Source organism: Podarcis bocagei (genome assembly GCF_964188305.1).
Source record: "Podarcis bocagei genome assembly, chromosome: 9".
NCBI classification, from domain to species: domain Eukaryota; kingdom Metazoa; phylum Chordata; class Lepidosauria; order Squamata; family Lacertidae; genus Podarcis; species Podarcis bocagei.
The window spans coordinates 31,542,398-31,557,694 of NC_138134.1; the positions used below are offsets into that span (position 1 = coordinate 31,542,398).

The 15,297-nt window shown below is 42.5% G+C and overlaps 1 protein-coding gene across 4 annotated transcripts in view; it reads left to right on the forward strand.

Annotated features, from left to right (window-relative positions):
* Positions 1–363: 363 nt before the first annotated feature.
* VEGFC (vascular endothelial growth factor C) overlaps positions 364–15,297 on the forward strand; it is a 43,742-nt gene continuing 28,808 nt past the window's right edge. The window contains exon 1 of one of the 4 annotated variants that reach the window (XM_081208980.1): positions 364–1,295. In XM_081208980.1, the coding sequence (XP_081065106.1) occupies positions 1,149–1,295 (147 nt within the window). In that variant the 5' untranslated portion in view covers positions 364–1,148. Of the gene's footprint in view, positions 1,296–3,821; positions 3,887–15,297 lie in introns of those variants that run through there. The other 3 variants (XM_081208979.1, XM_081208981.1, XM_081208982.1) reach the window with 3 other exon arrangements.

Genomic DNA, 15,297 nt, shown 5'->3' on the forward strand with positions numbered 1-15,297 from the left:
CGCCTTGAGTACCATCCTCCAACCATTTCTCCCACAGGGTGGGTGGAAGGAAAGTATGCATTGAGCCACCTCGGCTCGTCTGCTTATCATTTCTGCAAAAAGCCTTCCGCGGCATCTTGCGTGGAAGAAGGCACCGCAGACCCCAGAGCCAGCCCTGCGCTCACCCTCCGCTCTGCGAAAGCGCGGGAAAGCGAGGCAACAGGTCTGGCGCCTCGGGCAGCGCTACGGGAGGCGCAGTTGCTCGAACGAAGCGCGCGCGCGCCTCCGGTTTTCCGGCAGGCTTTCCCGAGGGGGGCCAGCAGCGCGCGCGCGCGCGCCTCCCGTCTCACATTTCCACCACGTCTTCTTTCTTGGAAAGGGCTTTTGCGAGGCGAGCGGCTACTTGTGGGAAAATGTAACCGAAGGGGAGGAAGGAGAAGAGCTGAGCGGGCGGTGGCGTGGGGTGTGTGGAGGAAAAGGAGGGACACACACACACACACGTCCGTCCCGGACGCCCTCCGTCCTTTCCTTCCTTCCCTCCCTTTCCTTCCTTCGCCAGCCACTCAGTCTCTCCAAGGTACAGGCAGAGGGCGCTTTAGCCATGCCCGCCCCCTGCGGTTGCTGCTGCTGCTGCTGCTGCTGCTGCCGCTCCAGCTCCGCTCCACGCGCTGAGGAGGCTCCCGCTCCCCGGCCCCTGCTGCTGCTGCCGCTGCCACTGACAGACGCCCGGGGAAGCGGCGAGGAGACGGAGCCGCGCCGCTGCCCCTCACCGCCTTCGTCCCTCCTTGGCATATAGCCCCCAGGGGGGCTGGTGGCTGCAGAGGAAACCTCCCCCCCCCCCGCCTTACTACCCTCAACTGGCCCGGGAACTCCTTCGACCTCCTCGTGCTCCTGAGGGAGCCCGCTTCGGATGTCCGGTTTCCTGGTGCCTTTTTTTTTTAATTATTATTTTAACCTGACAAACTCCGAGTAACTCGTCGGAGAAGGAGCGAGCGAGCGAGCCAGCGCCTGGGCCGGCGAAGGGGGCTCCTGCGCACCTTTCCTCTCTCCATCCTGGGGAAGTTGCCGCTTCGCTGCTGCCTCGGAGAGAGCCGCCGGGACTCGCTCGGAGCCGCGCGGCGTTGCCCACGCGCTGCCTTCACGGCTCCCGCCTCGCCGCCCTCTGCACAATGCACTTGCTGGGATTCTTCTCTCTGGGTTGCTATCTGGCTGCTGGCGCGGTGGTGCTGCTGGGAGCTCGGGAGCCCGCGACGGCCGCTGCCTATGAATCCGGGCAGGGCTACTATGAAGAGGAGCCCGACGTGGGGGATGCCAAGGTAAGCAGGGGTGGGGGGCGCAAGCCCGGCCCGGCCACGGACCGCCGGGACTTCGCTCAGGCTCCCCGAGCGTCATGTGACCCGAGCGCTTGGTTGGTGCAGATGCAGCGCCCCTCCAGAAGTGCATACATACCAGCCGCTCATAAAACCAGGGTGCTCGAAACGGAGAGGGAAAGGTGCCTTCCCACCTCCCTCCACCTCTCTTCCAGTGCAATGGGGGGTGGGAAGTGGCATTTCTATCCCACCATAGGTATTTTTAGGCTGGTCAGAAATTCTCCAGATTAACATGCAATACACTGTGTGTTTATCACTTGTCCGGGATTGGTTGTTGCATTTAGGCAGAACGCTTAAGGATTCTATGAAAGTTTTGTCTTCTGAAGTCTTAGGCAGCCTAATATGTTTGTGAGAGGGGGGAAATATTGGTTTGTTTTTGTTGTTGCTTTTGTTTTCTTGTGTATTTTGTGTTCTCATTTTGTGTTTTTCTGTTGTGACCTGCCCTGGGATCTTCAGATGAAGGACAGTATACAAATTTATTAAATAAATAAAACAATAATAATTGTTTCTGGGCTATGGGTTTGGACACGATGACTTCTGGTCATTCCTGTCTTTGCAGTGAGCTTATAAAGGTGATTCCTAGCATGCAGAATTAAAGAAAGCAATTTGGCCCCCGAGGATGTGGAGATCCGTAACCCTAGTTGTTTATCCTGTTATCTTTTGCTTGCACAGGGCTCTAAGTACTGTACAGACAGATAAGAACTCAGAGCACCATTGCTTCCCAGAGAAGTCATGTTAGTTTACAAACTAGTCAAAGGACAGGCTTGGTCTGGGGAATTCAGTATTAGTGCCTCCCTACTAGAAGCGGTTCACTGACTGTATGCATTCCTAGCTTCTTTATCAAGGGCAAAGCTGTGGAAAGCAAGGAGGTCTGTGTCCTTGGAGTGAAACGTGTGTGTTCTCGAAACTTTCCAGTGGGATCTGACTAGCTGCTGGCTAAAATCGTTAAAAGCCTTTTGGAAGACTGGTGTGCAAGGCAGTGCAACTGCAGCGTAAACCCACAAAGAGAAATAATTGCATTAGAATGTCTTCCTATTTTCTAAAGGTCTGTGGTGGTATTTATGAAAGTCATAATTTCTAAAGAGCAACGTGGTTTCAGGAAATTAACTTGACCTTTGATGGTGCTGCCTGGATAATTCTCGTTTGACAGCATTAACTTTAAACATAGGGCATACATAGTGTTTTCATGTTTGTAGAATACATGAATAACATCAGAAATATCAAACTCAGAGTTTTTATAGAAGATATCAGTTATGGATATGTTGTCTACCTCTGTCTGCATTATGTGCATTGCAAGGATACCATGTTTTGCAAAGGAAACCTAAAACTCTTTATAAAAGAAAGTTTCTTTGCACATTGCATCTCCCTTTTAATGGGATATTTCCACAACAATCTGGACATTTCAGACTGGTGCTGACAGTTTTAAAATATAACAGCTGATCCCCACACACTGTAGGATAAAAGCTGGCTTGCTGTGTCTTTCCCCCCACCCCCAATTTCTAATGTGTGAACACAGAACAAGTCCAATTGGTAATCACTTTAATTTGATTAAAGCTAATATATGCCAAAACTGTAGCAAAACTGAAAGGCAGACATATTTCTCACTTGGTTTTACCTCATGCAAATCAGTTGACAAAGGCTGAACTTGGTTGCTTATTATTATGACGACTTTTAGTTTGCAAGTTATGTTCAGTAATAATAGTTTCTACAGTGTATTGAGCATACACTCACAGGAAACAGTTTGCTGAAAGATGAATGGTGTGGAACAAAGTATGTGCTTTCTGCATTTATTGCATCTTTGAAGTCTTAAACTTCCACCACCACCGCCGTCGATACTCCACCACAGTCTGCTCTGTGTTTTACTGAAGTATCATGACTCTGCGAGAAACCTGGGACAATAAAGCAAAGGAAGTGAAGAGTATGTGAGACTGGAAAGACAATGAACAGTGGATATCGAGGAGGTTATATATATTTGTTTTGGGGGTGAGCACCTGTGCTCCATGTGTGTATATAGGCATGCATGAGGAGGGGGAGGGAATTAAACACACAGTTTTTATAGGGCATTTTCCCCCTCTTACCTTTGCTGTCCATGAGCATGAATAATGTCATTGACCTAAGTAGAACTGCTCAAGTAAGAACAGTTGGAAGGATTTGGTCCCTGTTGATTCTGCATATTGGTCCCTGTGTGATGAGAGAATGCTAAAAGGAAATTCTTGAAGGAATTAACATACGATTCAATAACTAAACTGTAGGTAAACATTTCAAGGAAAGTACGATTGCAGACCCGCAATGCATTATTCCCCACCCTGGTGGGTGAAAGGCAAGACCGACAACAGGTGTAAACAAACTGCACAAGACTCCGCCCCCAACCTGCCCATGATTGGGCAGTTTAATTTTGAGGGTGGCTGGCTTTCACACCATCCCTTGCAGCCGGCCAGGGCAATTCCCCAACGGCCAGCCACCATGTGAGAGCATTATGCCCCAGGGAGCTGTGGGTGATGGTGGTGGGTTGCAAATGCCGCCCACCCTGGAACCAGGTGAGCAGCCATTATGGTGTCATTTTTTTCCAGTTCAGATAAAAATGAGTATTCTAGAGCCAAGTCTGATTGTTTGAAATTTGTGATTTCCTTAGCTTTTCCTCATTCAAGCCATATTTTTACTTGAAATAGGACTGAAAAGTTTGTTTCCATTTGTGTTAATAGATTCTATATTGTCTATTAGGATTTAAAGTGGTGGTGTGAAGGAAGCTTCTAGTGGACATCAGCTTTTTTAATACAAAGATGGGTGGGTATCATGGACCTGCTTTTTTAGGTGTTATGTCATAAACTGATGAAAATAGTATAACATTGGTTGGTTTTTCTAACATTTCAAAGACGTGGAAGAAAGGTGGCTCCTTATGCATCAGAACAGTCGTGTCTTCCTATTTAACCTCTAACTTTTGGAAACCTGAGGTAGCACAAGTAGTTCTTATAGGGCTATGGTGGGGGCACAGGTGGAAGAGGAGACACTTAGCTCCTGCTGTTGAGTATCTCAACTGGTGTCAAGCCAACCTGTCGGCTGTTATCCATTTTTTATACTTCGATCCCCTTATACTTCCTTAAGAAAGCTCAGAGCAGTTTGACATGAAGCTTCCACTGATGGTTGATCCAGGAAATGATCAGGTCCCTGCTTTCTTGGCTTCAACAATGGCATAGCAACAGGTGCTTCCAGACCAATCACTGGGTGTTTTCTTTCTCACCTTAAGTCGTTCCATTCCTTTGAAGCAGAATCCCCCTCTGGTTTATTTGCATGGGTGTATAAGTCCTATTGGTTTTAGGATAAATTAAAGAAACTTTCATCCAGCTCTGTTCTGTATTAAAAGGAGGAGAAAACTGTAGGTAGTTGTTGATTTTGAGTTCTGTCTTTTCTATTGTCCTGAGTCAGTCAATCAATCTCCTTTATTGGCATAATAAGAGTGCGTCATATACATGGATCAGAACACAGCACGGATAGCGAAACATAGTAGGAGGTACTTTAGGATAAAACTGTTCAGATGTCGTGAGATACAAAAGCGGCTCTTAGGACCTATGGTGGTGTAATTTCATGGGTCATTCAAAAAATCTTGCACCTTCTCCACAATGTCATTCCTACAATTATTCGGGATACCCTGGAAGAGTCAGTGTGATAGATTCCCCTCCTTCAATAAGGGGGCCAGATACTTATCATACATTTTTGCATAAAATGGACAATGATATAAAATGTGTGTGATGGATTTGACCTGTTTTGTGCCACAAGAGCAGTAGATTTCAGTATATGGGGTTTTCAAGAATCTACCTTGCAAAACTGCAGCAGCAAAACATTAAATCTTGTGAGGGAAGAAGCTCTGCGTCGGTGGGGCTCATAAAGGTGATGTAAAAATGGAGTATCCTGGCCAAACGAGGGTCAAATTCCTAAACCTAATGGGGAAAAGGTTTTATTGGCTGTGCTGCTAAGGGTTTGGAATTCAATCTCTAGAATTCTACGCTTGATTGTCTGGAATGCTTCCAATTGTGGGAGCATAAGCAGTGACTCGAGTGATAGGCCACAGGTTCTGATTTTGTTCTCAATGCGAGCTAACCATGCCACCAGCATATGGAAAATTAAAGAAGACAGATCAGACTTGAAATGTAGGCGGAGCCAGAATTTTATAGTGGTGAGCCACGCTTTGGTTTCCAGAAGCCCTTGGCCAGTTTCCAGACACATGGCTTCATACGGCACACAATTTAGCATTGTCCTGAGTCTTTATGGCTCACTCTGCAGAGAAGGGGATCCATTGTTTGAATACAGTGGTACCTCAGGTTAAGTACTTAATTCGTTCCAGAGGTCCGTTCTTAACCTGAAACTGTTCTTAACCTGAAGCACCACTTTAGCTAATGGGGCCTCCTGCTGCTGCCGTGCTGCCGGAGCACGATTTCTGTTCTTAACCTGAAGCACTATTTCTGGGTTAGCAGAGTATGTAACCTGAAGCGTATGTAACCTGAGGTACCACTGTAGATGTGTACACATCAAAGGCTGAAAAAAATAATTGGACACATGGGTCAGCTGGGTGGGGAGCTATGCGAGTCCTATGTGTTTGTGCATACAAGAGTGTGCATTATACGAGTGTGGGGTAGCTACATCCACACCACTGGCATGAGGACCATTGACCAAGGGTGAATGTGGCCTTCGGGCCAAAAACTGTTAGCCACCCCTGGTTTAAAGAGATTATAAAACATATAATCAAATATGCCATTCAACTTGTAATTGTTATATTACAGTGGGGCTAGTTTTGACCTTGTCCTCTATGCATCTTGCATCTGTTTTTCTTTGGGTTGTTGTTAATTTTATTAGGCTAATATTGCAGTCCAAGACACTTTCCAGGAAATTAGTCTTCTTGAACTCTGTGTGATTTGTTTTTGAGTAAATATGCTCCATATTTGCCATGTGTTTACTAACAGAGTACTCTTAACCCCCTGATCCCTGCTTCTGGGCAGAGTTGAGGTATGATGGAGGTGTCTTTCCACTGACCTCTAGTGGAGGTAGGGTGGGCTCCAATATTACAGAGCTTCCTGGACTGGAGCTGACACAGCACATATACCAGCTCACCCTGCCTGGGGTAAGTGGCAAGGCTAATGGTATGTCAATTGATCTGCTGCTCTGCTCTCTCCAGCCAGGGTTTAGGATATCTCTGCCTGTCTTAGGGTAAACTCTTGGGGGAGTGGTAGACCTGATGGCAGGGTATAAATTGATAGACAGATAAATAAGTACCTGCATTTATGATCATCTGGCCTTCAAAATCCTAAAAACTTGGAGTTGGAAGGAGGGAACCATCATCTGCTAGGAATATATATTTTAGTTCACTTTTAAATTTATTATGTGTGAGTACACCTGTTCACAACTCAGTATGATGGGTTTCATATACAGAAAATGAAAACCTGGCCAAGTATACGAGGCTTAAGACAAATACTACTCCTTTCCAACTGATTTGCTTCGCTGATTATAATGGAGGATGGAATTTAGAGTGCTCTGCAGTCTCTTTCTAGAAACTGCTCTATTATATTTAGAGTGCTCTGCAGTCTCTTTCTAGAAACTGCTCTATTAGCATACACTTAAGGAAACTTGCTCATCCATGAAGACACAGATACTATAATGCCAGTGCTAGAAGCCTTGGACCCAACCCCAGTGCAACAACATCTGTGAGCAAAGCAACATGTGAAAGTCACTGATAAGGTTAGAGCAGGACAAGCAGTTCTTCCTTGGTGCTCATATGTTGATGTTACTGTAGAGGCAGACCATTCTATTAGCACTTTTAAAAAAAATCTTAATGTTTAATATAATCAGATAGCTTTTATTTTACACATCTTAATTTGCAGTAACTGAGTCACATGTGAGCAGGCCAAATCATATGTGATATAACCTGTTCCTTCCCTTGCTTCTTTCCGCTTATTGTTATAAAGATTGAGAAGTAGTATTATTAGGCTGTTTCTTGATGTAAATTATAGAAAGTATAATCATTAATAAACTTGTGTGAGAAATAAAGGGCAGAGTAATCCTATGGAGGTCAGGGAGAGGCAGTTCCTAAACCTTTCTGGTCTTGCAGTGGTCAAGGCAGAAGGCAAGGGTTGGCTTATCTTCAGTGGAAGGGAAAATAACAAGCACCAGCTCCAGGGCCACTGCAGCTTTTCATCCCATGTTGGAGTTGCCAGGGAAATGGGGTGGATTTAGATTCTGTGGATCCACACTCAGCACTCCTCTTTTCAATGTCTTCTGCCATCAGAGCAACGGTGGTGGAGCTTTCCACCACTGCAAGAAAGAGGCCCATGGCAGTGAAACTCCTCTGTCCAAGAACTCCATTTCTACCAGTGGATGGTGAGGTTCGTAGCTTCAAGTGCACCCTCAGCCGTTCTGTCTGGGAGCTTAAAATAGCTGCCTTGATTAGGCTTGTTTCTGGCATGCTATACAGATAATCTATTTGTTATTTCTGTTAATCTTTGAAAATGCAAACATTGCTGAGCAGACAACCAGTGTGGAGGCTCCCAGTTTCAAATGCCAGCAAACTTCCATTAAAACATTATGGGGCAAGTTATGCTCTTAGTTATTTTAAGTATATTCATTGATTCTGTTATAATATGATACTTCGGAAGCCAAAACGTTTGGGTCCTATGGCCAATGTGAGCAATTATATTATATTACTTTGCTTTGGAATGTTATGAGCGTTTAGGAGAACTTCTGTTCAAATGCCTGCAACTATTTGGCCTGCCTGTCCCTGATCCCTTCCCAAGGGCCCACTAACCGACTTAAATTAGTTTCCACCAAGGGCGTCTTTCAGGAGAGATGCATTTTGAGCAATTAGATGCAGTGTTTGCCAAATATCAACCCCACTTTGGGGTGCATGTAGAGATGCTTATGCATTCATATTTCTTATTTACACCATCAGTTTCAATATTCTGTTTTATTTTCTTTGGAATGCATAGGTCATCTAGTCCAACAAAGCCCTACACTAGGAATGTGGCATTCCAGGTCTTTCTGCCTGGTGCCTCGGACTCAAGTCCCATCCACTCCCTAGGCTGCCCCACTCACTAAATATAAAAATATCAGGCTACACTTATCAGAGCAATTGCACATTGCATTATAGCCCAGGAAATGTGAACTTTTTTCTGTGTTGCCCAGTCCAGACCACACAGTACTTTTTCTAAAATCTCATTAATTAATTAAGTGTTAACCACCAAGAATTCGGGCTCTGGAATCAGTTGCACGTTTACCTCTTCTCTTTCATTAATGAACCCTTGTGAAACATCCATTATCAGTTTTCGGTTGCAACACCCTAATTGTTCCTCTCACCAACTTATTATTTATGATTATTATTTATTTACAGAGCATACCACTGTACATTGAAGTTACAGAATTAGGTAAGAATTAGGTAATTAGATAAATAGACAGGTTCCTGCCACAAAAGGGTTTAGAACTTAGAATAAATCCTTTTGTATTTCTACACAATAACTTATACAAACATGTACACACACACACACACACACACACACACACACACCAGGTTTTACCTAAAATAGCATTTCCAACTTACAACATTTCTAGGTTGCCGCATCTTTATTAGCTTTCAGAAGTTTGGTACCTGGGGATTTCCCTGTCCATATGCAAAAAAACCTGCTGAAACAGTACTTCCTGACTCATACTCTTTTGCCACAGGAGTACCCCCTGGTGGCCATTCAGGACATAATGGCTGCATTGGAGATGCATCTTAGAGCAGAATATGGTTTTGGGAAACACTGTTACTAATTGTTACACCTGTGTATCTTATAGTAGATGTGTGCAGTGCAGATGTCATATATGTTTGCATCTTAAAATTCTCATCTACACATATCTGGGAACAGGATGGTGGACCAGATGGACTCTTGGTCTGATCCAGCGGGGTGGTTCTTACATCCTTAAATCTAGCTGTTGGGAGGGTTTTTGTCATAAGCTTTTTTATGTACTATATTTGTGATTCCACCAAAAAAAAAAAAAGTATCCTGTAAAAAAGCAGGACACTGCTTAATAACTCCAGACACCTCTGTACACATTTCAGAATGAAATTCCCTCTTGTTTTTTGGCTAAATATTCAACAGATATTTTGGCTTTATCCTTGATTTGTGTCATAGTGTAAGTTTTTTACTCGTTTCATCATTCTGGAATGTAGCAGTTACAAGAGAAGTTGCTGTTTTGGTTCCAGAGAACGGGGAGGGCAGAGAGAGAGAGAGAGAGAGAGAGAGATCCAAAACTGTTTGGATAGTTAGTTTTATTGGATCAACTGTGTTGCTAGATTGCTAAGAACCTCTACTGCATTGCACTGTGTTTCTTTGTCCAAGGAGATATAGCACAGCACAGCACAATGCAGTGGTGGCTGCCAATTCTGGCTTTCTTTCCAACTGTTGGCCAAATGTGTGTGTAACAGAGAGAGAGCTGCAAGCACAGCCATGATAGTGCTGTGCAGCGTTTATCTTGGAAGAAAGCACAGCAAAGTACTATGGTGGTTGCCAGTTTGGCTTGAAAGGGCAATGTTAGGCTCCCAAAATAGGTATCAGGTGCAGTGGGTCCAATGCAGCTAGCTGGTGGCAATTGGCTAAAGAAGGCGAAATAGTTTAGAACAATGAAGCTGATATGCCTTAGTAGCAAGGTTGTTCTGTAATATTTCACTTATGCCAGTGTGGATAGTTTGCTAATTGTTGAAATTCAAAGGTATCTCTGTGTTTACAACTGAAAACTATCATAACATAAAGTGGTATCCTTATTAACACAATTTCCATGTGCTATATCATGTCAGCAGTTTTTAATACTATAGGTATTAAGTTAATTAAATTAATTAAACTATTAATTAAGATAGTAATTACTGTTACAGTGTTCTTTGTTTTGCTATCCCCTGCCCCATTTTGTGTTGGATATAGTGTAATGGGTGGCGTGTGTTTTTTGCTGTTACAAGACTGCCTAACTTACAACCAACAAGTCAAACACAGCCCATTAGTTGCTGTAGTTGTTACAGAAAGCAACACAGTTGAACTTAATTTATGGCTGAAGCCAATATTAAAGCTACTGTGTGATAAATTAGTCTGCCTCACCTTGAATAGATTTAAGAAACAGAGCAAGGTATGAATTGGAAATGAATGGTCAAGGGCATAAGAACCCCAACAGGAGTGCATACATCTTTTGTGTTATGATTGGGTTTGTTCAGGGAGGTGCAGTGTTTCTCTAGCCAGCATGGTGTAGTGGTTAAGAGCGGTGGACTCGTAATCTGGTGAACTGGGTTCGCTTCCCCACTCCTCCACATGCAGCTGCTGGGTGACCTTGGGCCAGTCACACTTCTCTGAAGTCTCTTGGCCTCACTCACCTCACAGAGTGTTTGTTGTGGGGGAGGAAGGAAAAGGAGATTGTTAGCCACTTTGAGACTCCTTAAAGGGAGTGAAAGGTGGGATATCAAGTCCAAAGTCGTCGTCCTCCTCCTCCTCCTCCTCCTATTCTTCTTCTTCTTCACTGCTGTTGCAGACTGAGAATTATTCTCAGAAGTATGCATCTAGTGCTCATGATTACAAAGAAGGTTTGAAAATATAAAAATACTGGATTTGCCTTATACCAAATCAGACCATTGGGCTGTCTAGCTCAGTGTTGGCAGCATCTTTCTAGGATTGTAGACAGTTGTTGTTGTTGTTGTTGTTGTTGTTGTTGTTGTTGTTGTTGTTGTTGTTGTTATACCTACCTAGAATCTACTGAGTCTGGGCTTTTGAGTGCAAAGCATGCAATAGTAATGTGTGTGGTGGAGCCCAAAGCTTCCCTCTTAACATTGGGATCATTTCTACTTCCACGGATGTGGTTGGGTGCACTGTTGGGAATGCCAGACTGGTGGCAGCATTCATGCTGTTATACTGACATGGTCCCTATCTCCCTGCCACACTGCCCCAGCCCTGTCCAGTTAAGTACTATAACTTCTTAACTTTGCAGAATGTAAATTTATATATACACATATACAATGATTTTCATTATTTAGTGGAAATCTCAATGAACTGACCGGCATCTGAAATGTATTCTTCTGCCTGTGCATTAGGATCATTGGCAGAGGCCTTCTTATCTGTCCCAAACTCCTCTTTCATTGGAGGAAGGGATAGAGCCTTTTATGGATTCTGAGGTAGATCTAGGCTCTAGAGGCTCTTGCCCAGAGAGTGTCATCTTGTCCCATCCACGATGACTTTCCACCATAGTATAAAAGCCTTCCCTTTTAAGAAGGCCTTCAGTTGTGAGAGTAGGGGTAGGGGAACCTGTAGCCCTTCAGAGATACTCATTTGTTATTTGTGGTGTTCGCATACCACCTCCTGACATAAAGTTCACTGGGTGGCTTACAATAAATAAGGTTGCTGACTACAGCTTCAATCATCCCTGATGTTTGGCCATGCTGGCTGAGGCTAATGTAACCCAACAATATCTAGAAAATCACAGCTTTGATAGAATAGCCAGACTTCTTTTGCTTTAACTGTGACTCTCCAGTGTTTTAGTAGTTTATATAATTTCTGTTATTTTATTTCTATTTAGCTGCCTTGGGGTTTTTTAAATGAAAGCTGGGATAGAAATGTTTAAATAAATAGTCATTTTTAGCTTTGCTCAAATGGTTAAAAAGAATGTGTGACATTCCAGCCCTTTGTGATTTTTTCTTTACCACATTAATGGAAATTTGATGTGTAAATTAATTGCATCCCCCCAACTGAGGATACTTTTCTAGTATGGTTCTCTGAGCTGAACAGGTTGCATACACCAACCCAGATGTTCAATATAAATAAAAGTTGCTTTGAAATGTTATGATTTTAAGTTCCTTTATATCACATTGTATATGTTTTGTCAGCTGACTGTTTATACTTAGCAGTACTGTATACTTCTAAAACAACTGAAATATAGCTCAGTCAAGCAGTTCCTTGCAGCTTTGATAGACATTTTGCCTTGAACTGGAAGTTCCGAAAACTGCAGTGGAAAGTAAAGCCTATATCAGCTTTTCCCAAAGACATTTTTTCCATAACAGCCATTTGTGACTATAGTGCTCCTAAAACTAGAACAGAATTTATAAAACAGGTTTTTATAATTTTTTAACTTTAATTAATTATCCTTTGTCTCAACAGATGTGAAAAATAAGAGGTAGAATTGAACTTAGTACATTAGTTTTGAGAATTTGCTTTTTTTTTCTTAAGCAATAAGTCTTTGTCAATAAATTATTATCTTAAATTGCTGGAGTGTGGGTAGAATGAGATTTTAGTGATGTATGTAAGCTTAGAGCTATGTAGTTCTGACTTTTCCCCCTTGCTGTAAACTCACTGGTTGGACCTCATCCTGAATATTGTATCTTGTTATTGACATATTGGATATCATGAACTGAAATTAAAGCAGAAAGGTGGGGGATGTTAATAAGAAAACCTTTCTCACAAGGAGTTTGGTAAGCCAATTCTTCCTTGGGCTGTGTGCTTTACCCAGGGACACAGATCTGTCCTCTCATAAAGACATAGAATCTCTCATTTTTTCACATGCACGAATCTGCATGTGCTTATGCATAAGATATACTTTTTCTATGTGCCCTTCAAAAATTAACATGTGGCATGATTTTGACTTACAGAGGGTAGCTGTAAGTGCTTTTGATTGTGGCTGGCAGACTTCCTTGTTTTGTTGAGAAGCTTTCACCTTTTTTAAGAAACCCATGAATCTTGACACTGTCATTGCACCATTGAAAACCCACCTCAATAAATATACAGCTAGTTTTACCGTGTAGTACATCATGTTCACAAACTTTGGATAGGGTTGTTCATTCTGAGTTCCTTGTGGGTGTTTTAAATATCAGATGCCTCTTACGAGCATATTCAGGGTTTCAAAAAGATAAATATATCATGTCTGTACAGACCAAAAATTCATATTCCACACAAAGGAATTTTAAATGGAGAGAGCTATTCACATTGTAAGAGTTTGTGAACATGAAACCTAAAACTATCTATAATATGTCTCTTGTTTTCTTTCAGCTCCTATAAATAACTGGAGATACAGAAACCCAGTTCAACAGCCTGAAAATAGAGTGAACTAATTATTTCCAGATATGGGATGAAATGTCTGGAATTTTAATGTAGATTTCTGCCATCCTATGGAACTCTGCTTTGTCACAAGGAGGATAAGATACTGACATAGATATCATTTCTTAATGACACTCATTTGTTTTGGCAGTGAATATCTTCTTTCTAATTATTTTTTTAAAATAATTATTATGAAAATTGCACTGATTCTGGACATAACCACCCAAACCTGGTAGAACTATGGACATCTCTCTCTCTCCTTTTTTAGAAAAGGGAGAAGAAAAATTGTCCCACCATTAGGTGTTCCAGAGGGAGCCTCTTTAGCTACCCATTAGTTTCCCCATTGGGAAATGCATTCCAGGAAGTGTGGCAGCCAGTGAGGCTACAGAAATCTATGCAAGGGGTGTTTGGGTGGGGGCCTATTGTTGTTGTTAAAAGAAGAACACACCTCTCACCTACCTTTCATCATCAATAAAAGGTAAATGCCATACCAAATCCATGCATCTCTGAGAATTTTTCTCATTCTTTCTCCCACTCCACCCCCACCTTTCTAAAGAGATAGAAAAACAGCCTATTCTTTCACTAGGGGTAGATGGACAAGAGTTTCCAAAAATCAGAAAAGGCAGTACCTCTGCCTTACTTCTTTAAGAGCTCGATGCTTTCGCCTATCTAAAAATGATTCCCTCAGACATTCTGTAGAGATTTATTCTATTGCTTCTCCCTGTTATTCTGCAACATTGTTTAGGAAACTTTTCTTTGTCCTTTAATGGAAGGAAGGTTAGAAGTCTATATGAAAAATTCCATTCTCATTTAGTTATGGTGAAAATAATAACAGTCTAGCATTCTATTTGATCTCTGAATTGCAAATTTTGGAAAAAATATTCACAAATGGAGTACACAGGAACATCAGATATAATCATGGGACTGTATCAAACATCAAGCACTTTCTAAGAAGTGCGTAAGTGATGTGATTTTTATTGCATGTTTTAAAAACATTTTAAAATGATCCTTTTGTTTTCATATTTCATGTTGTTCTGAATGCTTGTTCTCAGAAATTTTTAAACAACTAAGGTTGTTTAAGGTATTGATTATCCTGTTAAAACCCTTTAGCCAAATTACCATTTTAATCTCTCCATCTCAGTTAAGCCTCACCAAAACTATAAGCAAGGACTTTGCCAGAAGCCTTTTCCCCAAACCCTTTACTGACTTATTGAAGTGCAGGTGGGTCTTCCTGTACTACCCTAGAGATCTTGTCTGTTCAACCTAAGCCAAATGATTCAGCCATACTCAACAAGTCTTCAGCCACCAAGCCAATCCATCTGCCTCTCGGGTCTTCCTTTTTCTTTAACAAACCTCTTCCTTTGATGTTGTCTTCTGGCCAACTCCACAAACACCAAGCACCAACAACCCTAGCTCTCCCTCTGCTGACCAGCACTCAGCTGTTACATACACTTATTCTGGCTCTTCTACTCCAGTCCCAGCCAATCATGCTATCCAACTGAAAATTCTAAACCTGCACCCATCAATCAAAATATGCATACACCAGTCCTTCCGCACAGCTGTCAGTTAAGGCCCCAGGCAACAGTTAAACAAACTTTTACCAGACCAGACATAAAACTTCCCATATCAAATACATTGCAATGCACATTGCAATAGTGTTTTCAGTTTTGGGAGGGGTTAGGGCCCAATCAGTTCTGAGTACAGGTACAAGTTCTCTGCATGGGGATCCACATAGGTTTCTCTTTCTGTCTTCTCCTGCATATCAACCCATGTCATTGCAGGGAATGAAATGTCTATGAACACCAATGTCCATCTAACTGTCTCTCTCTGTACTCTACAAGTTACTTCTGCTCTGGAGCACAAATAAT